Source organism: Talaromyces marneffei, chromosome 4 (assembly GCF_009556855.1).
Source record: "Talaromyces marneffei chromosome 4, complete sequence".
Lineage (NCBI taxonomy): Eukaryota > Fungi > Ascomycota > Eurotiomycetes > Eurotiales > Trichocomaceae > Talaromyces > Talaromyces marneffei.
The window spans coordinates 804,597-831,278 of NC_072351.1; the positions used below are offsets into that span (position 1 = coordinate 804,597).

Sequence of the window (26,682 nt, forward strand, 5' to 3'; positions counted from 1 at the left end):
ATAAATCATTGAAATACATAAGGAAGACTCTATTTGGATTTTGAAGCTTACCTGTGAGGAGGAAAATGTCTCTTAAGTATGACTTCCTTGCATCTATTGAAACCACTCGTATTTTCATTCAATACTAAATGCTTTTTCTGAACAGTTGGGTTATGCTCTCGAGCAAAGAGGGCTTCGTCCGCCTTCCGAACGAACACATCATCTATACCTCTCCGCCACGCACAGCACTATCACTCAAACCTCCCAATTCCTGGAAAGGGAGGGAAGATTTCTCAATAACTAGCAGCTCTGGCTGTCTGTATCTCACAAATCAAAGAGTGCGAGTTTCTAAGGTAGTGATAGTATCTTATCTTGATGCTAATTGCTTCCACCTCTTATAGATCGTTTATCTTCCATCGCAACCGAACGAACGAATGCAATCATTCACGGTTCCTCTCCTGAACCTTCACGATAGCCACGTATCTGCACCCTGGTTTGGGCCGAATGCATGGACTGTCCTAGTACAGCCTGTATCTGGAGGAGGTATACCCGCATCATTACAGCTAGTGGAACTCAAGGTCACATTCAATGAAGGAGGAGCCTTTGATTTCCACTCCAACTTTGAACGTATCAAAGAACGACTTCAGCAAGCCGTCGAACATGCTAGAGACAGTGACTCGGCGTCTGTTCAGGCTCAAACTAGCCGGGGTGTTAATTTTACTAACGTACATCTTGATGAACTCCCTGCTTACGATGGCCCAAATGCCTCCAGTGTCAGTCCAAATCAACCGATTAATGCGGCTGTCGAACCACCCGGCAGAGAAACTGCAAATACAACCTCTCCTGCTCCTGTGGAGCCTCCACCAGGATATGAAGAAGTGCAACAGCAGAGTGTAGCGGAAGAACTAGAAGAGCAGCTACGGAGGGCATGTTAAACTATGTCTTCGTTTCTGATTATTGTTGTTTCCTTCATCCCAGACTAGACTGTATTCAGCATTTCACTGCTCACGCAAACCAATCTTTCTGAGAATCATGTCTAAGTGCCACAGCAACTAGTGTAAGTAATAACAAGCTTTCTGCCCTTGTAGATACCCGCAATATTTACGCCTTATTGAGTTTTGAAGCAATTGGTAAGACGCATGGAAACTCAGGAAAAAGCTGATAGATATCTCATATTGCATGATTGTCTATCCAGTCACTCTTCAAGAAACTTGATAAGCAACGGGCATGATCTTATGGAGTATAAACAATCTCGGGTGGGAGCGGGTACGAGCCAATCACGTGTAAGGGAATTGACCAGTCAGCATCGGGGCCGGGAAGACCGCTGCGTTCCGTTTTTCCATCAAGGAAGCTCTCACAACCTCACTTCCGACCCTGCTTACCGACCGTCCACGCTTCTCCAACTCCACCACCCTTTACACATCCCAACAATACTCAATTGCGCTCATTGAGTGAGCTGACACGGTCAGAAATGGGTTTCACGGATTTTTTCTCCGATTTGGTCTCTGGCTTCGGCTTGGCCGAAGCCCACGCTGAGGCTCCTCCCGCCGAGCACGACGAGAGCGTCGCCGAAGAACAGGAAGAGAAGACTGAGGAGTCCACCGAAGAACCCGAGGAGGCTGAGCCTGAAGCCGAGGCTGAGGAAGTAGAGGAAGAAGAGGAAGAGGAAGAAGAGGAGGAGGAGGAGGAGGAGGAAGAGCCTCAGGACATCAAGCCAGCACTCGAGGAGGGTGAGTCCACTCAATTGAGATGTTTTCTATCTGTTTTCAGACCTGTTATTATCTGCGAATGTGTATTCCTGCAATTTATGACAGTATGAGGTCATGCAGAGACCAGGAAACTTGATTCTGTCAAAAGATGTTGTATGATCAACTAGCTAATTAATTTATGAAACAGACTGCGCCAACTCCACGGTCTGCGCTCCTTTCAAACACCACTTCGACGAATGCGTTGAGCGTGTCACACGCGCACAGGAAGAGGGCGACTCCACCGGACCCAAGGAAGACTGCGTTGAAGAATGTAAGCACGCGACACCAATTGCCACTTCTTTACAAACTATATCGATTATATCGATTGGCTTCATTAGCTTTCTACCAATTCGTGGAATGAAAATCATTTGCTGACACATCTCCGTTGCATTAGTCTTTCACCTCCAGCACTGCGCCACCCAATGCGCTGCCCCCAAGCTCTGGAAGAGCTTGCGGTAAATCGCCAATCTTTGACTGCATCACGTTGATGTGCCATTAACGCATGCGAGGCGAAAACAACCCCAACCCCCCCGTCTCTCTATCAAACCTCACTGCAAATGACGCTTCAAACGACCAGAGAATAGAGAAGGAAAAGGAATCGGAGCTTACGGAACGGCAATAGAACTCCTGGCTTCGAAAATCGTTTCAGCTTTGTTCTGGTTTATTTTGTTTTTCCTTGCGAATTATATGTATTATCATTCAAAGTGTTGCATAAACCCCAGCTGTCAAATGCCGGGGGTTATTTTTTTTTCCTGATCTTGGTAAAGAACCAAAAAGAAAAAGTGAATATAGATCGTCATGTTTCACTTTTTATGTACAGGTAGCTAGTGACTTTCTTCTATCTTGATTCAATGTTTATTTTCCTATGTCGTTTTACTATCTGCATTCTAGATTTTGACTCTCAAGTACTTCAATACCTTGGCAATTGATTAATGCTTGTAACACGTGCTAACCCGGGAGTCATCTCCATGTATAGGTACGAAAATGTGGTATATGTACTACGTAACTATTCGATTGCTGCTATGTACGCCCATAAACTCATCAAAGGTATCACACATTACGCCAACTGCAAGGGAAATAGACAAGATTCAACTTCAACGCTGACAGGTATAATGACGAGATAATCACTAACTATTCACTAACTATTCCTCATGCATACCATTTCTACTTGTTGCTTGCCACCTCCCTATCATCACCTCTCCGCCCTAACTGCACACGATTAACATTCCGTGCATGATCCGCTTCCAACCGCCTATTCACGATCTTCGGCCCAAACATGTTCAAAGTCAACGGGAATATCGCGGCCACACAGGCCACAACAGCACTGAAGATAAGCGATCCCTTCATATTCGCCGGCGGATTGGCATTCGGACCAGCCTTGAGCGCTGTCTGAACAATGGTGAATATACCGCCGAGGATTTGACCACCCGTCCAGAGAATTGTGCTGCCGATTTCGGGGGAATAAGGGTATGTGATTTCGACAATGAATTCGAGCGCGACGGGCAAAAGTGCGAATGCGCTTGCGCCTAGGAGTGCACATACGACGATACTGGGGGCAAGGCCGTAGGGGCTTGAAGGTGCGAAATAAAGTGCTATGTAGCATATAGCGTGGATGGGGACGGCTATTCGGATGATGAGTAGATACTTCTTGAAGCGATCGTTGATAGGGGAAACGATTGCCGATGAAATTAAGCCGACGATAATGAGAACACCGCCTGCAATACCGGCTTCGGTTTCGGAGAAGCCGAATGGTTCTAGGATCTGGTTGATTAGGGCTGAGACGCTGTTGAAGAAGCCAACGTAGACGGAAAAGGGGATGAACATCAGCCAGAATTCGCGAATGCGGAAAATCCCCTTGACTGATTCGAGGAATGGGGTTTTGGAGACTTCGGCTGAAGCGCAAGGTGGTGTTGGAGGTCTTGCTGGGATGAGGAATGATGGAATGCAGGCGACAGTTGACTGCATAATCACAAGATCGGATTAGTATTCGAACAAACGAGCGAAAACCTTCAAGCGCATCGCAAGGATGGACAGATACGTACTATGACGGAGATATATAGAACCATGTTAGGTATATCCCCTGGTTTCGTAGTCCACACCGAATCCACCAACTCGCCAATAGCTGCTCCCAGCGGATTCGCCAAAGTTGCCAACGCAGTCGCACTCGTTCGACCCTTTCCCGAAAACCAAAGATCACTATATCTGGTTGGCGCAGCTAGGGCAAATGGTTGAGCTAGACCAAGCAGCAACTGTCCAAACATGACCACGCCGAAGATGCCATTGTCGGCCCTGGTGCCGGCGTATCGGATCCAGTTGCCCACTAGAATGAGGACTGAGGCAGTCATGAAGACGACTCTGGGACCGCCTTTGTTCAACATGTACATCACAACACTAGAAAGACTGTGTTAGTAACATAGGACGGGAAACCAACAATTGGTCTTGAGAGACTGACGGTGTAGCCACACAGAAAGCGAACAGAAAAGCAGTGCTTAACCAATTGATCGTGGCTTCCGACACTCTGAAGTATTCGGCAGATGTACTCGAGATCGATGAGAAGGTCAACCACTAAACATTTCATTTTTAGCAAATTGTTCTCGGTGGTCCACGTTACAAAATCCTAGGGTCGACGTACATCCCAACTAATCACAATATTCAATAAAACCAGCTGAAACAAGCCGAAAAATCGTCGTTTATAGACTTTGTAGACAGGTATTTCCACTTCCATATTCGTGGTCGTCTCATACGGAGATGCGAGTTCTGCTGTGGCCATTTCGATGTCTTTGCCCTCCATGTCTCCTCCACAGGCGTTCGATGATGAAACCGGCTCCAGTGTGATGTTTGCGCTTTCCTTGATAGATGATGTTCCAGTCAAATACTCTGCTGATTCCCTCTGAGAACTCATTGCTCAAAACGTCACAAGGCCCACCCTATGTCATCCCGCGCACTGAGAGAACTGGCAGATTAAAGCGTTTATTTTAAACTTGGAAAGGCCAAAACGCCGGTTGTTGGTCGCTTTTTTGAAGCCCCTGATTTTTTTTTTAGCTTCAAAGTTTGTCTCGAAGCATTCTTAGATGGCTTAAAGAGCTTGTCATACGTATTCGTATTCAAAAAAAAAAAAAAAAAAAAGAAATAGGACTGAAAGATTTAAAACACAGCTGGGGAAAAAGAAAGTAAGAAACCCGCCAACATTTAACGGTTTAAGACCTAAGTTGAGAACTTAGAGCCCATGAATGGATCTTGGTACCACCAATGTTGACTGAGTATGGTAGATGCGGGGGAACCGGCTTGGGTTGCATTGGTGATACTTATCTTGTTAGCACGTCGCCTTAACCCAACCCAATTATTTTTGCCGAGGGATAAAGGAGACTGGCTTGCTAGTTAGTTATGGGCACTCGCGCGATAATGCTTTATTTATGTGGACACTTGGACAGTGTGTTGCACACTGTTGGTTTAGCCTGCGTTTTGGTATCTTGTGGCGTAACTATCTTCGACGGGTCAAAGAGGTCATGGGCCAAGTTTCCACATTTGGGAAGAATCGTCTTCACGTGCCATTCATTGATAAGCACGGAGTATAAGTAAGTAATAGCTCTATATTCTATAACAACTATTGCCGTTCTACTCGTAGCATGATTTAATTAAAAATTATTAGTTACCGCAAACGAAGACCCCTCTTGCTCAAAGGCAATTTCCAACTTTTTGATTAGTGACGCCAGTCACGGCCACGGTAATGGCAAGTTGGCAACCCTCGTCTCGTTGATCACTGGCGAGGAGGCAATTGAGTAATAGCGTGGTTGCAGTAATGGAGGCTGTTGGATGGGAAGATCAAACAGGCTTTCAGGCCAAGTGGTTTCCAGACTAGCTGATTGTATCAAGGTTGAGGCGGACTCTCAATATTATGGGCAATAACAGATTCGAGGAATTGCTTTGCCGATGCCGTTGGTGCACAATACAACAACGTTTCAATTGTTTCTCGTGATACTGAGCCACCAGTATCAAGATAATATTTTAGGAGGGCCTCTCGTGTAGTCGGAGTGGGAACGGGGAGACTAATCTCATCCTCTTCTTCGTTTGGTGAGAGTGTCCGCCGAAAATCGATCTTGCAGAGGTTACCTAGGTATGCCCGAGCCAGGATGGTCGACCAACTTAAAGTCGGCTTGATCTTGGTCTGTGCCAGCCTGCAATTCACTCTTCCCAAAGACCGACGCTATTTTAGCAAGTATATCGACTTTCCCGTCCACCCATGCGGTATCTTCATCAGCCCTCCCAACGAAACCCAACCTCTGAGCTCCTACAGTTTTTAGTGACTCATCCTCCTAAATCAACAAATGAACTAGCGTGTTACACCGTAAATATTGATTTCAACCCCTTCGAAGAGACGCACACGCCTGTCTACCTACTTGGTCACGTGCATCTGAAACCCTAAGTGAAGAGGACTAGATTTTTTTTCCCTCTCTAATGTTTCCTTCAAACGCGCATTTACACCTGATATCCTGCGTAATCTTTTCTAGTGGTGTTGGTAATCTGAGTACACAAACATGATATTTAAGTCGTGTACCCAGCAAACCTTTTCGTCAAAGAACCCCCTTTTCAACAAAGTATCATCAAACTACTTTTGTGTATCGTTATACTCGCAAATTGGCTTATGCTTCTTATCATCTATAGCGAGAATACTCGTGACCTAACAGAGTGGTTTAAACGCTACAATATATTCTTCCCTTTCATGAGTAATTGTCATGGTCCTCTTCCGACATGATCATTGTCAGACCAGACCTGTGCACTTATCCAATATTCGTAGAACAATAAACAGAAATGCGAAATGGAATCAAACACTCCAGAGCTCTCCTTTACTATTGGAGACTTCGATTCTTGCTATAGGGACGGTGAAGTATTGCGCGGCCTGCTTGGAAGGATAATGTGTCAATATCACATGTGCTTAGCTTGTCTATATAAATCCTTGATTCCCTAGCTTAATCAACTAGAAATTCAGTATCAACCCTTCGTAGCTCAGGAATTACCTTTCAAATTATTATAATACAAACATTATCCCAAGATGCAGCCAAGTCTTCTTCTGAACCTGGCCGCTGCCGCGTAGGCACAACAGCAGAACCTATGCGCTCAATACTCGAGCTACACAAGTGGTCCCTACACCGTTAGCAACAATCTCTGGGGTCAGGCTGGTAGCTCTGGCTCCCAGTGCACTGATGTTAACTCAATCTCTAACTTCGGCGTTTCATGGACGACTGCCTGGAACTGGGCCGGTAACAATAACCAGGTCAAGAGCTATGCCAATTCGCAGTTGAGTGGCCTGACCAAAAAGCTCGCAAGCCAGCTGAAAGGCATTCCTACCTCCGCGCAGTGGGGGTATAGTAATACGAATATCAATGCCGATGTTGCGTATGATCTCTTCACGACAGCGGATATCAATCATGTTTCTTACAGCGGTGACTATGAGCTCATGATCTGGTAATTATATTCCCTCCAATACAAACGTCAGATATATCCTACTGATCATGAGGGTACTAGGCTCGGCAAATACGGCACCGCACAACCCCTTGGTAATCAGATAGGAACAGTCAGTGTGGCAGGCGCAAACTGGCAGCTTTGATATGGTGTAAAGAGGTCACAAAAGACAGACAGCTTCGTTGCCTCCAGTCAACAAACTTCGTGGAACGGTGATATCTTGCAGTTCTTTCACTATCTAGCCGATCATCAGGGCTTCCCGGCTAGTAGTCAGTACTTGATTGGTAAGTAATACTCCTTTTCTGTTAGACGACAAATATATTTTTGTCTAATGTTTTCTTTCTGATGCTAGATCTGCAGTTCGGCACAGAGCCATTTACCGGAGACGAGACAACCTTGACAGTGAACCATTGGTCTGCGGCTGTCAACTAGATTGCCTAGATTGAAAGGTCTTGAAAAAGGCAGGTAGACAGTCATGCATGCCTCCTAGTGTTGAATTCGCATAGGGGGACGGATGAGGTTCATTTGTGGATGTATGGTAGTCTCATTTCTCACATGAAGGACACCTCTGAGCATTCCCAATGCACTTGCTCAATCCCTTAGACTGGACCTTCTTATACGTGGTAACAAAGAGTTAGACTAGTGAGTGAACGCGGCCTGAAATAGGTTTAGCGGTATCAACAATTCAAGATGAACTTCTACCGCTATGTAGTAGTATGTGCTGTGGTTGAGTGGCGCCTGCGTATGATCAGCAGCTTCTCCTGACAGCCTTTTTGCGTTCTTCTTCGAGCCGGACCTTAACCTTGTTTCGCTCTCATGAGGCTTCTTATCTGATCAAGGTGTTGTGTCTTTGGCACTTGCATTCCCAAGACCCACGGATAGCAGTAGATAACCGGCGGTAGTGCACTGTACGTATGAGTGGCTGCAAATCAACGTGTAAGAAACCACACGAGAGAATCCATCGTGAAATTGGATGATTTGTATCCGCGGAATAAGATTACACGTAGGAAGAGTGCGTAGTAGGAGATCCTACAGATCGGAAAAGACGGGGCGAAGCAGAGTTAATTGGATCAAAAATAGGGAGGGAGATGAGCAAAGCGGATCTCGTCAGCGCCGCCCGATCGAGCCAGTAGAACGGTTGACCCCGGTTAAACTCCCCTGAGCAACCCATCTTTTCTCTCGTCAAATTATACAGCGACCAGTTCGTTCTCATCTCGCTTAGAAACTCCGGGAAGGGTATAAACGTATGTGTTTTCTTTCTTTTTCCTGTCTTGCTCTCCTTCGAGTCTCCTGATTAACTTAACTGCCTGTCTGTCCAGCAGAAACCACGAAACTCCTGAGTATACGAACCAGCTGATCGAATCATCTCCGCTTTATTCTCCTCCCCCTACTGACCGCAGTCAATCCTTAATGTTCCGTGATGTCTTCCGCGTGAAAGAACCGTTATTTATATAAGATCTGCATATACACTTTCTTATTTTTGTTTTGATTTCCTGAAGTGTGATTGATCGCTTCGGTGGTGATTCACATATGGACAGCCTGCGGTCGAGCTCGTCCTCGTACGGGGATCCCAGGTACCTCTCTACAGGGTATCCGAACGGCGCCGTTTCTCTGGATCCGTCCCGGGCCCTGGTGGATGGCTACCGAAGTGCGTCAGATATGGCAACGGATGATAGGTCACGGTATAGTGGGGTATGTTGATTTTCTGATCTCATCGCAATATCTCAACTGATGCTGACGAGTGCTTTCCTTGCAGCAATCCGCCGCGCTTCCCCGGATGAACGCGCCCGCCATTGACACCAACGATCCGGTTTTGTTGCACCTCCTCACCGAGACCGCGATCGGAGACAGCACCGGTTACGAAATTCTCCCCTTCGAAGAAGTGGAAGACTTGAAACGTGAATATGCTGCCTTGTCGAACCGGGTGGAAGGTACGAAACGGAAACTCGCGTTGGAGACCAAGCTCAGAGATGCCGCGCAATCGCTGCGCCGACTTTCCAGCTTAAAGAGCAACGGATATACGAACGGCGATACGAACGGTATAGCGCATCATCCCGAAGACGCAGAATACGCCAATAGTTCTCGAAAATGTGAAGAGCTTGCTCAGGAACTCTGGGCTTTGGAGAGGAGAGCGCAAGATGTTCATAAGCGCCTTTTGGAACACACAGCCGGAATCCTTCAGTTGACACATCGTGGGTTGAAGAAGAACGCTAATCGTGGTAGCATGAATAACGCCCTCAATGGTGCTGCATTCGACTTTGACGATCGAAGCCTCTACAGAGCAATGGAAACGGATGATGCGGGCTTGCGATCTCAAAGCGGAGTCGGCGGTCTGACGGCAGACGTCAACACTCTTCGAAACACTGAGCAGAAATTAGAGGAGCTTAATGGACGGCTACGCGATCTATTACTCGAAAACCACAGCACCCATGATATTGGACCACTGCCGCTTAAAGTCACCGAAGATACAACCCTGACCTTTGTCCAAGATCACCTGTCATATCTCGAAAGAAGCTTAGATACACTCCAGACCAATGGAATTCGAAGGGGTGAAGGCGAACCGGAGCTTTCTGCATCTGAAATGGGTTCTGAGCTTAGTGCCATCAACAGTCGGTTACAAAATTTACTGGGCCAAACTGGCTCTCACTTATCGCCAACGCTGCCACCACCGCCTAGTCCGTCTGGCGAATATCTCAGCAGCCATATAGACTATCTGAAATCCGGAATGTCGGATCTACAAAACAGAGTTGCGGGTTTACAAGACCAAAAGAGTATTCTGACTACGCAAATCCAGCAACAACGGGAACTGAATTCTAAGTCGGATGCTGAAAAAGATGCCCACGTCGCAGACTTGGCTCAACAGCTTGTGGAGACAAAGAAAGAGTATGAACTTTCTGAGCGCGAATTGGAAGCCGTGAGAGATGAGCTAGCTTTGGTAATGGAGCAACTTGATACAGTAAGGCAACAGGAAAACATTCAAGATCAACAAAGAGAGCGCGAAAAGGCAGTAGCATTCGAAAATGAGAAGGGAGCTCGATCCAAGGCAGAAGCAGAAGTGCAACGACTTCGGGATAAGGTAAACTATCTCGAGGGAGAATATGCACGCGAGCAGGCAGAGGCGTTGGAACGTGAAATGGAGGCACGATCAAGAGCAGAAACAGAAGTTGAACGTCTTCAGGGTGAACTCACCCAACTTGGAGGAGAGTCCGCACGCGCACAGACTGCGGAGACAGAAGCTCAGCGGCTTCAGGCAGAACTGACCGAACTTGAAAGCGAATTTGCTCGCGCGCAGACTGAGTTGACTGTGGTTAAAGCCGAGCTTGATGGTGCATATGGCACTCGCGCAGAGCGAGCTGCCGAAGCTGCGGCCAATCCAGCTCTGTATAAGGAAATTGAAGATCTCAACACCAAGAACATCAGCCTTGCAGAGGAGCTAGCAGCCTTGCGAGCCGAAAAAGTGAATAACGGAGCCGGTCAAGGCGAGCTTCAGAAGCGAGTCGAAACGCTGCAGAAGGAACTCGAAGAAACGATCGAAGATTACGAAGCGATGACCAAAGCAAGCATTGAATTTGAGAAGGAGCGCGAACAATATGAAGGCATGATTGATAATTTGCGCGATCGTATCGAACAACTAGAAGCACAGCTCAGTGATGAGCGTATCACTTGGATGGGCGTCAGTCAAACGGCCATGAGAGATGGTGCTATGGAAACAACTTCAACCATGGTATTAAAGAATGAGTTCAAGAAGATGATGCGGGATACGAGAACAGAAAATATGAAACTGCTCAGGGTAAAGACAGCCAACGCTCTCCTTATACGCTCGCTATATTATTATTATGACACTAACAAAAAATCATCCACAGGCCGAACAAGAAGAACGAAAGAAACTCGAAGCGCTGGTTCGCAGTCTCAAAATGGAACAATCAATCGGCAAACCAACCATGGTCACCTAGATCTTTTCTCCCGGTCATATATAACCACACACATATATACGTACCTACGTACTCATCGTTTATGGCTTCCTTTTTTTTGCGCATTGAAGATGATTCCGATAATGATGACAAAAAGCAACGATCCAAACGATCCTTTTACCCATTTATCATTTTGCATCTTGTGAAAACACATATATAGCGAACTTCCAAACTTATTATTATATAGATCTGGGGGAAACAAGGGGCGTCTTTTCTTTTTTCCTTTTCACTTTTTCCTCTTCTGGAGGTATTTTCTTCAGTGTGAGGTTGACAAACTGTCTCGAAACGCTCGCGAAGGGACAGCATATTTCTAACATTCTCATTTTTCTCTTCTCTCTCTCTCCCTCTTCCTTTTTTTTCGGTTCTGGGAATGTGTTGTATGTTTAATGTATATATTTGATACTCTAATTCAGGGTTTTGGTGATAAGTTTTGAGTTGTTCGGGTATATCAATTGATATATAGTTATATACTGTCACTCGATCAAATAAAGTTTGATTGAATCTATTCATTCAAGCTTCTTCAATAATTCTCTCTGCACAGACATATACCACAGGTTAAGTACATCAGAAGTCAATCATATGTACAAAGTAGAAATTTACATCGTGAGAAGACGAAAGTATCAAGTCATTATTCGCTGCATCCCATGAACTGATTGACTCCAGAATTTTCATATGCAAAACTTTCATGAGTATCGTGTCGTGTCGTCGTCACAATCGTTGGATCTTTTTTAATTGTGTGGAAGCATGATATCAGGGCTGGTTGGAAATTAAATTTTTTTTGTCATGATGTAGAGGTATAAAATATATAAGGACAAATCGAGTGCTCGACCTTGTAGAATGATCAAGGGCAAGAAGTGGCTTCGCCTCGACTTTTAGTCAACCATAACCATGTGTACGGTCCCGGCGATTATACCCCTAGAAAGAATTGGGACGCTTCCATAATGTCCTCGTCGCCCGCGGCAAAGTCCCAGCCTACAATTCGCGAATCCTGGCTAGCACAGATAATCTTTCGTGCATCGAATTGAAGTTTGTATATCCTCGCCGGTGTAGTCGCCTGGGCATTATGGTGCCGATTCGCGGCTGCTATTGCCATTGCTTGCGCATGAAGTGTAGGTGCAGCACCTTGAGCCTGAGCAACGATATCATTGGCCGCTTGCACTTGTTGTAATTGATTTTGCGCAAAGTTATTCCCTGCTGCCGGAGGAGCTTGCTGATTGGCTTGCTGTGGTGCCGCTGTAGCATTGAAAACGGATCCCGGCGCTTGATGATTGATCTGGGGATTATTGTTATTGTTGGAAGGTCCAACCGTGGGGGAAGGGTTCCTGGCTCGATTCTGTATTATCGGCGTGGTTCGCTGTTGTGCTTGTAGTGACTCCATGTGACGCATTGCTTGGTCGCGAGCACGTATCGAATTTGGTGTATTCGCCATCGTCACAGCATCGGCTTGACGAAGACGATGTCCAACTAGCCACCTGCCATCGCGATCCTTTCTCCATATAATAACGGTCTCGTCATATGAGCCGGAAACGATTCGTGCCCACCGGCTTCCTCCACCACCTGGTGGAATGTGAGCGCCTAATGCCATAATATCATTTGGATTTCTTGATCCTGTATTTCGTGGTCCAGCACGACGACGAATCACGGGTGTTCGAAGTTGATAAGATATATTACCATTGCGAGCAGCATCCCAAAACTCGCTGTCCACTGCAAGAGCTTCCAGTCGTAGTGCTTCCTCTGCGCCTGGAGGATCACCAAACCCGGCTTGAACAGCCCGTACCAGATTGCTATGTCCTTCGAGAGTAGCTACCTCCGCTCCCGATGCGTGATCGTAGATGCGAATCGTGTCATCGTTGCTACCGCTGATGATGCGTCGATTATCAAATTGAACGCATGCGATGCCCTTTTTATGACCCAATATAGTCTTCAAGCATGATCCGTTGTGGATGCTCCATACTTTGATCAACCGGTCTCCTGCGGCTGAAACTATCTCGTCGTCGTTGATTTGTATTGCGTTCACAGCGGCATCATGCCCTTCAAGAGTCATTAGCAGACTGTATGGTTCAAGTCTTTTGATTTGGCCGTTCGCGAGATTTGTCTCTAGCCAAGAAGGAGAATACTGGGTTGTGTCGATGATATAAGCAGGGTACTTGTTAACTGCTCCCCTGATAACAGAAGGGTAATCTTTGTCCAGATGAGTGAGTGCTTGACGATTCCAGACTTTGATAAGCTTGTCTTTGGAACATGTCACGAGATAGCGTTTGTCAAATTTCAGGTTCAAAACAGAGTCCTGATGCGCATTAGTCAACTCGAGGAGTTTTTGACCTGTGGAAAACTTCCAGATAATGACATTGTTGTCACTTCCTCCAGACATGATCACGTCTTCCTCTGGGCTGGGATCAAATTGAAGGCACAGTACTGATGTTTGGTGGCCTCGAAGCGGTGGAAGGCATAACCGCATTCGACTTAAATCCCAGACGCGAATAGTTGTGTCACGGCTGCCGCTAACCATCCACTTACCCACAAATTGAATGGCGTAGACACATTGTTGATGCGCTTCATCCGAATAGGCTGGATGGGGAAGTGTAAAGGTGGTGAAGCGGCCTTTGAGCCAGTTGTCTTCCAAGCGTCTTCGTTGCTTGTAAAGATAGGGCCAATTGATCTTGGCAGTACCATTTGGTAACCGGATCACGCAGGGCGATTGCCTTGCTGATGTTGTAGGTTCATACTGACTGTCGGCCGATGAGAATGAAAGGCCTGCAGCGTTCACATCTCGCATTTCTCGATCGTTATCGGCATCATATGGAGAAACTGGCACATCTGCTTCTACCACCTGATGCTGTTCATTCCATGGGGGGTTAGACTGCGCATTATGATCGGAAGGGTCTCGCGGCTGTAGGCTCGCCTCAGTGATGCGCCTCTTGAGCTGAGGTTCGGGTGAGTCGGAGTCCGCGTGTCTCGAACGAGATTTACGAGTTTGGGACATGAATCGCTCCGTATGTAGTTGTTCATATTTTGTGACAGCGTTGATATCCACTCGCCATCCTTCTCTGATGTACATATCTTTCCATAGGCGTGGATCGGCGATACGGTTTCTCCAAGCACGCGAGGCTAACGATGCAGTATGTAGTGTAGCTGGGTCGAGATATGAGAAGATTTCCGCGGTGATTTCGGGTGGGAGTCTGAGTACGGGATCCATGTGAAGCCGCGGCGTCAGTCGATCTACGACTGAGGCGATCAAGCTTGTTGGTAAGCTGGTGAGTATGGACTGGGCAAGCTCTGTGAGTCTCAATTAATAATGGTACAACAACAATATGAACGGGAAGTCACGGCAAGACACGCACCGGCTCGTTCTGAATCACTATAGGCAAGGATCCAGTCTGGTAAAAGCATGGATACATTTTGAGCGACACCGTCTTCGCCTTCTAGCTGACTTTTTGTGTCGTCAGAATAACCCTCATCCAATTTGTAGGACGCTGCCAATGAAGCCGCGGTGTACGCGGGTTTATCAGAGCGCATTCGCAGGAGACCCTCTGATGAGTGCATAACAAAGGAGAGCAAAGCTGTCTCTCCGATTGGAGAAGCTGGACGCAAGTCCGCGAATGGGAGAAGTGACAAGGATAGTTGAGCCACCGGTGATCCTACAAAGCACGCCGAGTCGGACCAGGCCAAAACAAACCAAAGGCTTTTTCTTCCTTGGTGGTGGTGGTGGTGGTACCAGACTCTATCATGTGGGGGGAGGGAATGACCGAGCGACCTAGTAGTTTGTAAGGTGGTACATTGACGGTGGTAAGGTTGCTTTGGGCGATGAAATAACAGACTTGTATGATAAAGAAACTGAGAGGACGTGGGATACACGAGACCTCTTCAACAAGTCAGTTTGAGTCAGTGACTAGCGATCACCGACAGGACAAGCCGGCCAAGTCTAGCTCGTTTGTTGTTGGGCTCCGGGACGATGGAAACTTAGAAAGTGGAAAGTGGAAGGAGGAAAGTGGAAACTGCTGGAGACGCCGAGCTAACGCCGTTTGGGGTTAGCGCGTCAATAGTTTGGCTTTTGGACATTTGGATGCCTCAGGCCGGCGGTGAGAGCGCTTTGTTTCAGCAAACTGTCTGCTTATCTTGGTGACTATGTTATACGTTATCTAGTTACTACTCTAGGGACTCATAATGCCAGCCCATCGGCGGTTGCTTTGGCAGGAAGACAGATCTAGAAGCCAGTCCACATACAAGCTTTTCGGATGGAACGACGCTATAGGGTGTTTCACACCATGTCATGTACAACGACATGTTCCTGCGACTCTAAGAGTGCTTTTATACTCGCCCACTTCCGTATGGAACATGACATTGAAACATTGAAACATTGAAACATTGAAACATCGAACATCCAAACACCGAGACCAGGGGTCCTTTTAGCTTTGGCTTTGAATCATCTTCCAAGCCGAAGTCGTAGTACAATGATCAACCCTAAATACACATGTGTTGCACGATGAAGTTTCGTTTGTTCTTCGACATCTGAGCTAAGAGTCACTAGCTAAGTCGGCTTTCCCTAATGAAAGCTAGCCTGCGTTGCCGAAACACGCTACGACGGAAGGTGCGCACTGTAATTAGGATGACTGAGTCCACTAGTCTGTCAGGCGCAAACTGTTAAAGAAACTTGAGGTTGTCATTTGATCCATGACACCCCTTCCGCAGCACCTCGACACCAGCAGACTTCTCTTCTCCTCCAAGACTGCTAGTACTCGCTTTATTATAGTAACCAGTATTTGTATAATTCCTCCTACTGTCGTCGTTGTCGTTGGTTTGTCTTCAAGGCTCAAGCCGCTCCCGTGTTGAGGCCCTTGGCACATTCTGACATCCCCTTCCTACTCTGTTCTGTTTATCCCCCTCTCCACACCCCGACCGGCGACCACACAACTTTCCCTTCCCCCCCACCATTATTGCAACCCCCTGGTAAGTCGCTGGACTCTAAGCATTCTCGGTCATAAGAGACTTAAAGAAAGCACCGCCATACTGATCACCTGCCTGATAGCCGCTGCCTCGTTATTGTCACCTTGCGAAAGCATCGATACTGGGCAACGACTCGAATCCGCTAGGGTCGGCTGGTGATTTCATTCCTTCCGCCATTCTCCTCCCTCTACCCGCCACGCCGGTAGCCTTTTATTTCCTTGCTCGCTTGACCTCACGATCGCAGAAACAGTTGTGGAGCAGGTACTCGCTGTGGACAACGTGCTCGGCTATTCAACAACGCGGACCAATTTTTATTTTGCAAAAAAAGACCCCGGTGGCCTCGACTCGAACTTCGCTGTGTCGTTCCTGTCAACCTTGCGAGTTTCTCCCGGTCCGGACGCATTGATTTGCGGCACCACGTTCGACATCCATGATAAATAAGTCTTAAAGCGCAACAGGTACGCTGGCTGGGACAGTTACTTGAGTGATTGTAGTCAAGGAAACACGGCGTGACCGAGTTTTGAAGCAGGGGAGGATTTCAACATGGATACTCCGACGAGCAATGGACTTCCCGTTGGAGGGCCTGTTGCAGAGGACAACATCATCAACCGAAGAGGTGGCGAGTCCATCTACCAGAGCTGTGTGAATTTGAAACTTCGTCTGGCAGAAGTTCCAGGCTTTGAACAACATTTGGAAGAGATGGAAGCTGAAGAGCGAACCACGGCAGACCCAGTCAACTCTTTATGGACCTGTCTTCGGGCTGGCTACCCGCTCATAACCATCTTCAACGCATCGCAACCCGATGAAATGCTCGAGGTTGATCCTGAGAAAGTACCGGAAGCGAAGAGACCGAAAGCCGCTACTTTCAAGTTTCTACAAGCATGTCTTCAGGATATGGGCTTTCCTCAACAGGATTGCTTTCTAATCACCGATCTCTACGGTGAAAATACGACTGGTTTCATCAAGGTTAGTTTCATGTTATGGAGCAAATTTCCAATGACCTCATCCGGTTGACTGACGAGAACAGGTTATCAAAATGGTAAACCGTGTCTTGGATATACTAGAAATGCAAGGGCGTCTTCGCCGGCCCTCTGCAGCAGTATCTAGCTTGCAAGAAGGTCCAGAGGGCACCGTCAAGCTTACGAAACGCCAACACATCCTAAAGGAACTTCTCGTGACTGAACGTGACTACGTACATCATCTACAGAATCTTCAGGCGTTGAAGAAGGAGCTTGAGGAGACAGGCGCAATCACCGGAGACTTGAGTCATCAAATCTTCATGAATCTGAACGATCTGCTGGACTCAGCGCAGCGTTTCCTCATCCGAATGGAGCAACATTATGCATTACCCGAGGAACGTCAAGACTGGGGGGCCCTTTTCATTGAAAATGAGGAGTTTTTACGAAGATACGAGCCGTTCATCTCGAATCAATTACAGTGTGATGAAGTATGCCTTCGCGAATGGGACAAGATCAAGGTCGCTCCACGCTCTCCGGATCTACAGCAAATGGTTGCAATGCAGGCCACTCTCAACAGCTTTTTTCTCAAGCCATTTAATCGACTCGCTAAGTATCCACTCATACTTGGGGTGCGTATCAAATCTAAATAAGATCTCCTTTACCGCCGTTGTGTATGCTGAATCAAGGGTATAGGAACTTCGAAAACAAACAGATGATGAGGCGTTACAGTCAAGGATTACCATAGCCATCAATATGATTCAATCTGTCCTTGATTCCGCGAACGCCGCCATTGATAAGGAACATCTGCAAGCAGCAATGGTCGATCTTGCAAACCGTGTTGATGACTGGAAAGCTCTTAAGGTCGAGGGTTTTGGGGAACTGTTACGCTTCGGTACCTTTACTGTCTTGAAAGGAGAAGGCAATAAGGACTCAGAAAGAGAAGTAAGTCGATCTTTAGACGTCTTCCAATATTCAGATACAGACAAGATTAAGTCGCTATGACTGGCTTTTTAGTCCACTCACTGATGTTTCAACAGTATCATATTTATTTATTCCAGCGAATTCTCCTTTGCTGCAAGGATGTCAATCCTAACAAACAAAAGTCCAAACTTATTGGCTCAAAAGATAAGCCATCAGCAAATTTCAAAGGCAAGCCACGTCTTCAGCTCAAGGGTCGTATCTATATGGCGAACGTCACAGATGTCGTTTTACTTCAAAAACCAGGTATGGCCTTCCATAGCAGCCGATCAACAGCGCTCCTTTCCTTGTTTCGCTTGTTGCACGAACAGAAGTAACTTTTTATAGGCTCGTACCGTATTCAGATCTTTTGGAAAGGTGACCCGGGTGTGGTTGACAATTTCATCATCCGATATGTCAATGAAGATATCATGAAAAAATGGTATCAGGATATCGATAGGCTTCGAGTTGAGAGTGTCGGCCTACGCCATGCTCGTAACACTGGAACATCAGACTCCGAGTTCATGTATATGCAGAATATGACTGCAGGAATGGTCAATCCGTACCAGCAGGAATACGATGCCGAAGATGTAGCTCACATTCCATCTGCCTCGTTCTCAGAATTCCCGGTCAGCAGAAATGCGTCAAGCACCAGTCTTCGAGCCAGATCAGCTACAGGAGGCAGCAGCGGGTCGATTGGTCTTCCTACTGCCCGCCCGCCTCCCCGTTTCCCCTTGCCGGAGGTTCCGCCGTTGTTGCAAACACAATTATCAAACGGCAGTTTGTCTCCTGGTGAACGAGTGGTTGGCACATCCTACTTTTCTCCAATTACCGAAACCCCCTCTACACGCTCTAGCTCACAGTCAACGTTCAATTATCCCCGACAGATGACACCGACCAATGCGTGGAATGAAGAATCAAATCGGTATACTGCGCCAGCTCTATCCAGAGGAGTTTCAAGAGATGGGACTAATGGCAATCCTTATTTCAATACATCAAACGGCGCTGCTAACGGCCGCGTTCAGCGACCCTCGTTACCGCCAATGTCAGGTTCGGGGTCTAACCAGATGTCACAACGAATGCGATCGGCTAGTAGCCCGGATATTCACAACACACCTAGATACATGAACGGGCATTCCATGCAAACGATCGACAACGTTCCGGTACCTCCAATTCCACCTCAATTAGCGAGTATGCGAGCCCCTATCAACCGGAGTCAGAATAACTCGCCTACAAATAACGGGCTCCCGATCCGGTCGGCAGCTCAAACTCCAGTTGGAGCACCCCGGCACATGCAAGGAAATGACTATAGTGATGGATATTTCCCCATGATGGCCAACAGCCAGTCTTCTCTTTCTGACCATCCTCTGGCCAATTCGGGCACTCTTGAACCAGATACACAGTCTACAGAGCCAATTATGCCAACTCAGCTCAAAGCAAAGGTCAACTTTGATGATAATTATGTGACGCTTGTTATAGCCAGCAACATCCTCTTCCGCTCCTTGACTGACCGGGTCGATGCCAAACTCGCTCGTTTTACTAATCGCTCCATTGGTAATAGGTCTGTCAGACTACGTTATAAAGATGAGGATGGCGACTTCATCACCATTGACAGCGATGAAGCGGTCCAACTCGCGTTCATGGAATGGAGAGATCAGCACCAGGACAGCCTCGCTCAAGGCCAAGTTGGCGAGATCCAACTATTCTGTCAAGCCGTCGAGAACTAAGGTCATTTTTAGTTGCCATAGATCACGCTGCTGCGTTGCGGGTTTGACTGATACAACCAAACATTCCTACTTATGATTCATGTAGCATTCAATGGGGCAGTTTATGGCGTTTATCTTGTCCATGGCGTTTTTATTCCGGATCGCAGATAGAAAGAACGTGGGTGGTGTTGTCCGCTATTTCGCAAGATCATGATCGTCCAAGCGTTCTACATTTATTCATCAGCAAGAGACTGGTATCATGCAACTCGTTATGACCAGTACTCGGTGTTGAGCCTTGCTCTATTGATTCAACAACTGCTATTCCTTGCTTTTCTTGCCTCTACCAAAAGACCCGTTTACGGCTCACTCAGTTTCCGATCGACTATTTCAGTGGCCTTTGGCCGGCTATACTCGATAATTATCCGATTTGATTCCGAAATGTGGCGCTGCATATCCCTGTTCAGAGGCCTTTTTTTTGCATATTTTTCTATGAGCATTGAACGAACCGTTACGTACCTTGAGATGAATCTGATATTTGTATCGACGTTTGACAACATGTACCGAGTCCAATCTAGTAGTTTTGGCATAGTCTCTGTAGGCGTCGGATAGTCTACTTTCTTGTCGATTCGATCCAATCATCCATGTCCTTACATATCCTATTAAGGCAACCTAACTTATATCACGATATCAAAATTCCATACAATGCAAAGCCAACAAGGATACACTGTCGGCTAGTCGGCATACGGGCATAATGCTACTACGTACAGAGTACGGAGTACATGTAGGGCGGTTGCAAAGCCAATGACATGACTCGTTCACATTCCGCGATATGCGCAAAGCAGTTGACATTTTCAGGTTGGGTACTTCAGGGGGCGGGATTTCCTGTTCTTGTCTTTCTTTGCTTTTTCCTCTCGTTCGACAGACCACGCCGTACTATAGTACGTACGTAGTAGTAAAGGGCCTAAGGGCAAGTCAGTTTTTACATGCAGCTTTTCGGGGCGCCCGACCCGCTTATGGGCCGATCGGCGTATTCCTGTTTCAGTAAAGATTTTCTTTGTTCTGACTGCTGGGCCTGGCTGGCCTTGCAAGCTTGAAGTCTCAGCCTTTGAGACCCAGAATCAAGATGGGTCATCAAGTGGCGCAGTCGTTGTTCTTGAAAGAAGTAGAAAAAATGTCTCATCGGATTCATCGTCCCGATGAGCTATGAGCCTATAACTACGTTGACCCGAGCGTTTCGTCAGCCCTTCAAGGCTAGAATGAATGATTAATTGCGCTGTGGTATCTGCGTGTGTGATGGGTTGGTTCAGTTAGGTGGCCGCGCTATTTCTATGAATCGTCGTCTCATCACGAATAAATAAATACGTGGCGCCCCTCCAGTGCCGTAGCTGCAGAGCATATTTACTTCCAATCAATCCTTACTCATTCAAAACAATTATACCCAACTCAAATCTCTTGACATTTTCAAGAAGACCAGATTTGGATCCGTAATCTCTTTATACCGAAGTAAGCTCTATAGAAAACTGGGTACGCATCAAGCTCGAGTCTTGGCAGATCTGTACCTGTTCCTGTTCCTGTGTGCCAAGTGCTAACTCGTGGGAAGTCGTTACCCCAGAAAAAAAACACAAACTACGTACTACGCACCTGGTTATCACAGCAACTCCCACAAACCAAGATGTCGTTCTCCGGTCGCCGAGTGAGCATTCTGCGTCCTGCAGAAACCAGACGTTTCTCTACTACCAAGGCTCTTTCTCAGAACGGTACGTCTTCTGCGTGCCCCCCTATCGGAGGCATTGAATTCTTTCCCCTCATATCCAGTGAGAGTGGTCAAACTTCGTTCTTGGCAGACGGTTCCTCCATCACTGACTGTCATGCACCTCTTCTTTCTTTCTTTCTTTCTTTCTTTCCTTCTCTTTTCTTTTTCTTGATTGCAGTAGTGGTTACGGAGTAGTTTACACATGCGTTAGCCCCACAGCTAATCGGAGATCCTTTTGTCATTTGAATAGAAAAGAGCTCCGAAACCCATCGTCACTTCCGTTCTGCGCACGAGGGTCACAAACCACACGCCGGTCTCGACGCTTCCCGTGCTTCTACCGGTGTCATCTGGTGCACAGAGCGTGCCAATGAGCATGGCTTCTCAGAGCGTCCTGGTGATTGGGCCAATTTAGGTCAGGGTGCTCCCGAGGCAGACGATGATATTGTTGGCAGTTTCCCTCGTCCGACAACGATTCCCATCGACTCGGCTGCCCGAGAGTACGGCCCCACTGCTGGCATCAAGTCTCTCCGTGCTGCTGTAGCTCGGCTTTACAATGAACAGTATCGACAGGGCAAGGAGAGCCAATATACATGGGAGAATGTGTGCATTGTGCCTGGCGGTCGTGCCGGGTTGATCAGAATTGCCGCTATCCTAGGAAACTCGTACTTGTCGTTCCCTATTCCTGACTATACCGCCTATTCTGAGATGTTGTCTTTGTTCAAGAATGTATGTCGGCCAACGGTTCGTTTCTGATCAGAACAAATTACTGACGAATCGCGCTAGTTCTCGCCTATTCCCATCCCCCTTTCGGAAAGTGATCACTATCAGATCCACCCTGATAAGATTGCAGAAGAGATTGCTCGAGGTACATCGGTGCTCTTGACATCTAATCCTCGTAATCCCACTGGTCACGTTATTCAAAACCCAAATCTTGCCAAGATTCAAGATATTTGCCGTGATCGTGCTACCCTGATCTTGGATGAGTTTTATGGCGGTTACAACTATACCACTGACTGTGATGGGACGACTTTGAGTGGTGCAGAGAATGTAGTCGACGTTGACCAGGATGGTACGTCAACCGAATCTTTGAATAGAAGAAACGAAAGCTGACAAAGCAATCAGATGTCCTTCTCATCGATGGTCTCACCAAGCGATTCCGTCTTCCAGGATGGCGTATCGCTTGGATTGTCGGACCCAAGGAATTCGTCGAGGCTCTCGCATCTGCAGGTTCCTACTTGGACGGAGGTGCAAACGTCCCCTTCCAGGAAGCTGCCGTCCCTATGCTCGAACCATCACTCGTAAAGCAAGAGATGAAGGCACTGCAACTTCACTTCCGTAGCAAACGTGACTATGTCATTGCTCGTCTCCGGGAGATTGGTTTCCGTTTCAAGGATATCCCAGAAGCCACTTTCTATATCTGGTTGGATCTGACATCTATCGAGCCTCCTCTGCCCGAAAGTGCCAACATCTCCGACGGTCTTAATTTCTTCAATGCTTTGTTGAAGGAGAAGACTATTGTCGTGCCAGGTATCTTCTTCGACTTGAACCCTGCTAAGCGTCGTGACCTCTTCGATAGTCCTTGCCATCACTTCGTGCGTCTCAGTTACGGTCCAAAGATGGAGGTCTTGAAGAAGGGTTTAGACGGCATTGAGCGTGTTGTCCGTCGGGCTAGAGGAGAGAACGTTGGTCCAACGTTGGAAGATGAGGTGGCTATTGAGGAGGATTAAGCGATTATTGCAATTTTAGTCAACATTTTGCTATACACGCTAGATTTTGGAAGACTCGTAGACGGGAAAGGAAGGCAGAGAGGGCTGCTTTCAGGCTGTAGATACATGAACATGAAGATCTTCTATGAGGGATTTACGAATTTCATATACATTTAAAATGTGACTGCCAATTAGTAGTTTTATTAAAAATAAGAAACATTACCACTGGTACCACATCACATGCCTAGGCACTATATGCTCTGTAGAATCATCTTCGGCGTTCCAATCACGTGATGTACCGACAACAACAACGTCGTCATCTCCATCTCTCCGCCTTGTTTCATCCCAGCTTCTTATTTTAGAGTCATCACTACTTACTTCGCAACGGCAGCGAAAGGTTCACTGGTCTAGTGAGCTGTATGCTCACATGCGCCGAGAACAAGCCGTTCCGAGTCATGGAATTACTTTTCTACAATGATTTTTAATGCTCTCAGGATCCTTAATTCCACGGTCTATTTCACCCTCGCGATCGTTCTTCTCGCCCTTAGCCTTTTAACGCCCGGCGACTTCATTTATCAATGTCATGTCAACCACAGACTCACGAATATATTTATTGTTGCTGGTGTATACGTCCTCACGGTCCTGCTCGGTCTTTTGATTTACGCAAGCCGTATATATACGAATCGTACCGCCCTTAGCGGAATCCCGAAAGCATGGATACCGGTCGCGAAAGGCGAGGTGGATAAAAAGGTTCAGAAGGAAGTGGAGGAAGGTCTTAATCGGAGTGCGATTATTGCGTTTCAGGCTCGGCCTCGCAATGTCTCGGACGAGAGCAGCGAACCTATCCATGATGCTGAGCTTTCTGTCGCTGCAGATCGGCCGCCGTGGGGTGCTGTGTCGCATGCTGGATGGTCAGCACCGTCGTCCGTCGATTTCCCGGGGTTAAGATATGAGTCAGTCATCGAAGAGCTCCCGCATTTAATTGAAGCCAAAGCCGTTTCTCTCGTTCCTGCAAAGCCTTCGTTGTCATCGAGGGGGTTTCTTGATCCTACAATAACTGGAGAGGAAGACGCCCCCGATCCGCGGCTGGTGGAGTTATTACAAAGACCGTCGACAATGGGCCTGCGTGAATATATTGCTCACCTTACAGGTCTTGGATTGATCAATCCGCCTGAGTTGGGACCTGAATTCTTGGCGATCTATGAGCGAGCTCGATTCTCATCTCGCCCGCTATTTGAGGACGAGTTCCGAGCCCTGATGGGAATCTTTGCAGAAATTTTGCGCGGGATGAAGGAGTTGGATTACCGTTACTTACAAGAAATTGGAGGCTTTGAGTCTCGTGTTGATAGCGAGTCGTTTATTGGTCCGTCAGATGAAGAGGGGGAAACCGATACGTTGAATTCGGAGGAAAGTGTTGTTCCTCTACGGCGTGAAAGGAGTACGGATTCGTCGACATGGAGCAGTAGTTTCCATTCCATGCATACAGCGCCAATAGTTCCAGGGAGCGCCTCGCCGACACTCACTCAACCTACGGGACGGTATGCGAGTGGTGGTCTACAAGATCCGTGGTCGAATTCTTTGTCACGCACTCGATCGATTGCTTCTCAAAGCTCGGGCAGTGTCATCCGTCTGACGAGGACGCGAAGCTCGACAGATCTTCCGTATGAGATTGACTTGCCAAGGCTGAATAATACAGGCTCTGTATGAGCCTCATATCTAATTCTTTACTTTACTTTGTACATATATAATGCTAGTACATAATATCATTCACTTATTCATACCCAGATATTGTCATTCCTTCAAGCCAGACATCGTAAACACGCTTAAATCCGAAAAAATTCGTGCTATCCACATTTCCGAGAACTCGGAGGTGGCGTGCGATCAGATAAGATATCTCCGAGGTTGCACCCCACTGTTTGCTCTGTATGGAAGACTACGAATTCAGTTCTATTTGCGAAAGCATTCTGCTCATTACATTGAATCTTACAGGAGTCAGTATTTAACCGTGTTTTTTTTTGTTCTCTTCTTTTTTTTGTGTGTGATCTCAGAGTAAGTCCCAAACTGCATCACCAACATGCAGAAATTTCTCCGACGCGGCGTCGAGCTCCTATCTCCGCGAACCGGTAGTCCCACCGCCACCGACGACGACGAGAATTATGGCTTCAAAACAGCATCAACGCAAACCGCGTTGTTCCCCAAAGTTGACCCGGCAGTAGATGGCGAGGATTGCGATCATGATTGCGCTAGCTGTACGGTCCATTATCCGGCAAGGTTTGATGTTGAGATGAGTGATAAGTTGTATGGACATGTAAAAGGGTGGGCGACTCATGTACTTGTAGCGACGGGCAAGGCGGATTGGGTCAGGGATGTTGCAGATGAGAAGGGGAGTGTGATGGAGGCTATTGATAAGGGTGGGCTGACGCCTAGTAATGGGGTATGTCTATTCCTAGTGGATATATGTTTTTTTGGATTAAGAGGAGCTGAACAATTTTGTGTCTCGACAGAATCTGAAGCTATCTGCTTCCAATATCCCTGTTCCAGATGAATATCATCATGCAGAGGATGGCGCCAGACCGACTACAGTCGTCTTGCTACCTGCATTCAAGATCATTGATCATGTCACCCCAGCCCTTGCGCCGGATCTGATCAAGTACTTTGTCAACCCATCGATTACCACCACAACACCACTTCGCAGCAACCCATCAGAAACGATTTCTCCCGCCGAAGGCGTCAGTGAGCAAGATATATCATCATTGACACCTCTCCGATCCCGCCCCCTGCCCCACGCGGCAGTTATCCTCCTCTGCTCGCAAAGGACTCGTGACGCACGCTGCGGCCAATCCGCTCCCCTTCTCAAGCGCGAATTTGAGCGCCATCTGCGCACTCATGGTTTGTACAGAGATGCAAGTGATGACCGACCTGGTGGTGTTGCTGTTTACTTCATCAGCCATGTAGGCGGTCACAAGTATTCCGCCAATGTCATTATTTATCGCCGACGAGACTTCGATTGGCACAAGAAGACGGCATATTCATCAACGGCAGCAGCTGCAACAGCTGCAGCTACTGAGGAAGAGAAGGTTCTCCCTCAGCAAAATGAGGATGAAGGTGCGGCGCAGGGTATCTGGTTGGCTCGAGTACGTCCGGAGGAGTGTGAGAATATTGTCAAGTTTACTGTTTTGCAAGGTAAGCTTGTGAAGCCGGATCAGTTGAGGGGTGGTTTTGATAGAGAGAAGGGGTTGGTTAGTTGGTGATTGAGATGAGGCTATGTTTTGAAAGATATTTAGATAGAATAACCTCGCAAGTTCAAGCACAATACTAGCCGCTTCCTTCAGCATACCTAGGTATTTGGCTTTGTAAAACAAAAGAGGACATTGACGAAATCAATATGGTATCATTGCTAAGGCATTAATTATGCATACTACGCCTTCTTGAGCATCTGGTTCTATCATACAATATAACTAAGCTATATTTTCAAGAGCCGTCATCATCGTAGCCACGT

At 47.1% G+C, this 26,682-nt stretch overlaps 10 protein-coding genes across 10 annotated transcripts; 8 read left to right on the forward strand and 2 right to left on the reverse strand.

The window, feature by feature from the left end:
* Window positions 1–65: 65 nt before the first annotated feature.
* EYB26_005357 (uncharacterized protein) lies at window positions 66–914 on the forward strand (the record flags this gene model as incomplete). The annotated part of the gene is made up of 3 exons (XM_054264643.1): window positions 66–76; window positions 146–317; window positions 381–914. 3 exons carry the CDS (start codon window positions 66–68, stop codon window positions 912–914), a joined length of 717 nt encoding a protein of 238 aa, XP_054120618.1.
* Window positions 915–1,450: 536 nt separating this feature from the next.
* Window positions 1,451–2,186, forward strand: EYB26_005358 (uncharacterized protein; the record flags this gene model as incomplete). Its single annotated transcript, XM_054264644.1, has 3 exons — window positions 1,451–1,709; window positions 1,876–1,998; window positions 2,122–2,186. The coding sequence occupies 3 exons, from the start codon at window positions 1,451–1,453 to the stop codon at window positions 2,184–2,186; spliced, it is 447 nt and encodes a 148-aa protein (XP_054120619.1).
* Window positions 2,187–2,891: 705 nt separating this feature from the next.
* EYB26_005359 (uncharacterized protein) lies at window positions 2,892–4,629 on the reverse strand (the record flags this gene model as incomplete). The annotated part of the gene is made up of 4 exons (XM_054264645.1): window positions 2,892–3,686; window positions 3,770–4,118; window positions 4,180–4,292; window positions 4,360–4,629. 4 exons carry the CDS (start codon window positions 4,627–4,629, stop codon window positions 2,892–2,894), a joined length of 1,527 nt encoding a protein of 508 aa, XP_054120620.1.
* A 2,148-nt stretch (window positions 4,630–6,777) lies between these two features.
* Window positions 6,778–7,619, forward strand: EYB26_005360 (uncharacterized protein; the record flags this gene model as incomplete). The annotated part of the gene is made up of 5 exons (XM_054264646.1): window positions 6,778–6,815; window positions 6,864–7,190; window positions 7,251–7,299; window positions 7,345–7,471; window positions 7,540–7,619. 5 exons carry the CDS (start codon window positions 6,778–6,780, stop codon window positions 7,617–7,619), a joined length of 621 nt encoding a protein of 206 aa, XP_054120621.1.
* Window positions 7,620–8,717: 1,098 nt separating this feature from the next.
* Window positions 8,718–11,140, forward strand: EYB26_005361 (uncharacterized protein; the record flags this gene model as incomplete). The annotated part of the gene is made up of 3 exons (XM_054264647.1): window positions 8,718–8,879; window positions 8,944–10,977; window positions 11,051–11,140. The coding sequence occupies 3 exons, from the start codon at window positions 8,718–8,720 to the stop codon at window positions 11,138–11,140; spliced, it is 2,286 nt and encodes a 761-aa protein (XP_054120622.1).
* A 925-nt stretch (window positions 11,141–12,065) lies between these two features.
* Window positions 12,066–14,701, reverse strand: EYB26_005362 (uncharacterized protein; the record flags this gene model as incomplete). The annotated part of the gene is made up of 2 exons (XM_054264648.1): window positions 12,066–14,434; window positions 14,500–14,701. The coding sequence occupies 2 exons, from the start codon at window positions 14,699–14,701 to the stop codon at window positions 12,066–12,068; spliced, it is 2,571 nt and encodes an 856-aa protein (XP_054120623.1).
* A 1,944-nt stretch (window positions 14,702–16,645) lies between these two features.
* On the forward strand, window positions 16,646–19,745 carry EYB26_005363 (uncharacterized protein; the record flags this gene model as incomplete). Its single annotated transcript, XM_054264649.1, has 5 exons — window positions 16,646–17,068; window positions 17,130–17,690; window positions 17,755–18,003; window positions 18,099–18,285; window positions 18,367–19,745. 5 exons carry the CDS (start codon window positions 16,646–16,648, stop codon window positions 19,743–19,745), a joined length of 2,799 nt encoding a protein of 932 aa, XP_054120624.1.
* A 1,651-nt stretch (window positions 19,746–21,396) lies between these two features.
* EYB26_005364 (uncharacterized protein) lies at window positions 21,397–23,204 on the forward strand (the record flags this gene model as incomplete). The annotated part of the gene is made up of 4 exons (XM_054264650.1): window positions 21,397–21,481; window positions 21,728–22,203; window positions 22,261–22,546; window positions 22,600–23,204. 4 exons carry the CDS (start codon window positions 21,397–21,399, stop codon window positions 23,202–23,204), a joined length of 1,452 nt encoding a protein of 483 aa, XP_054120625.1.
* A 453-nt stretch (window positions 23,205–23,657) lies between these two features.
* EYB26_005365 (uncharacterized protein) lies at window positions 23,658–24,890 on the forward strand (the record flags this gene model as incomplete). Its single annotated transcript, XM_054264651.1, has 1 exon — window positions 23,658–24,890. One exon carries the CDS (start codon window positions 23,658–23,660, stop codon window positions 24,888–24,890), a length of 1,233 nt encoding a protein of 410 aa, XP_054120626.1.
* Window positions 24,891–25,257: 367 nt separating this feature from the next.
* EYB26_005366 (uncharacterized protein) lies at window positions 25,258–26,434 on the forward strand (the record flags this gene model as incomplete). The annotated part of the gene is made up of 2 exons (XM_054264652.1): window positions 25,258–25,617; window positions 25,688–26,434. The coding sequence occupies 2 exons, from the start codon at window positions 25,258–25,260 to the stop codon at window positions 26,432–26,434; spliced, it is 1,107 nt and encodes a 368-aa protein (XP_054120627.1).
* Between the last annotated feature and the right edge of the window lie 248 nt (window positions 26,435–26,682).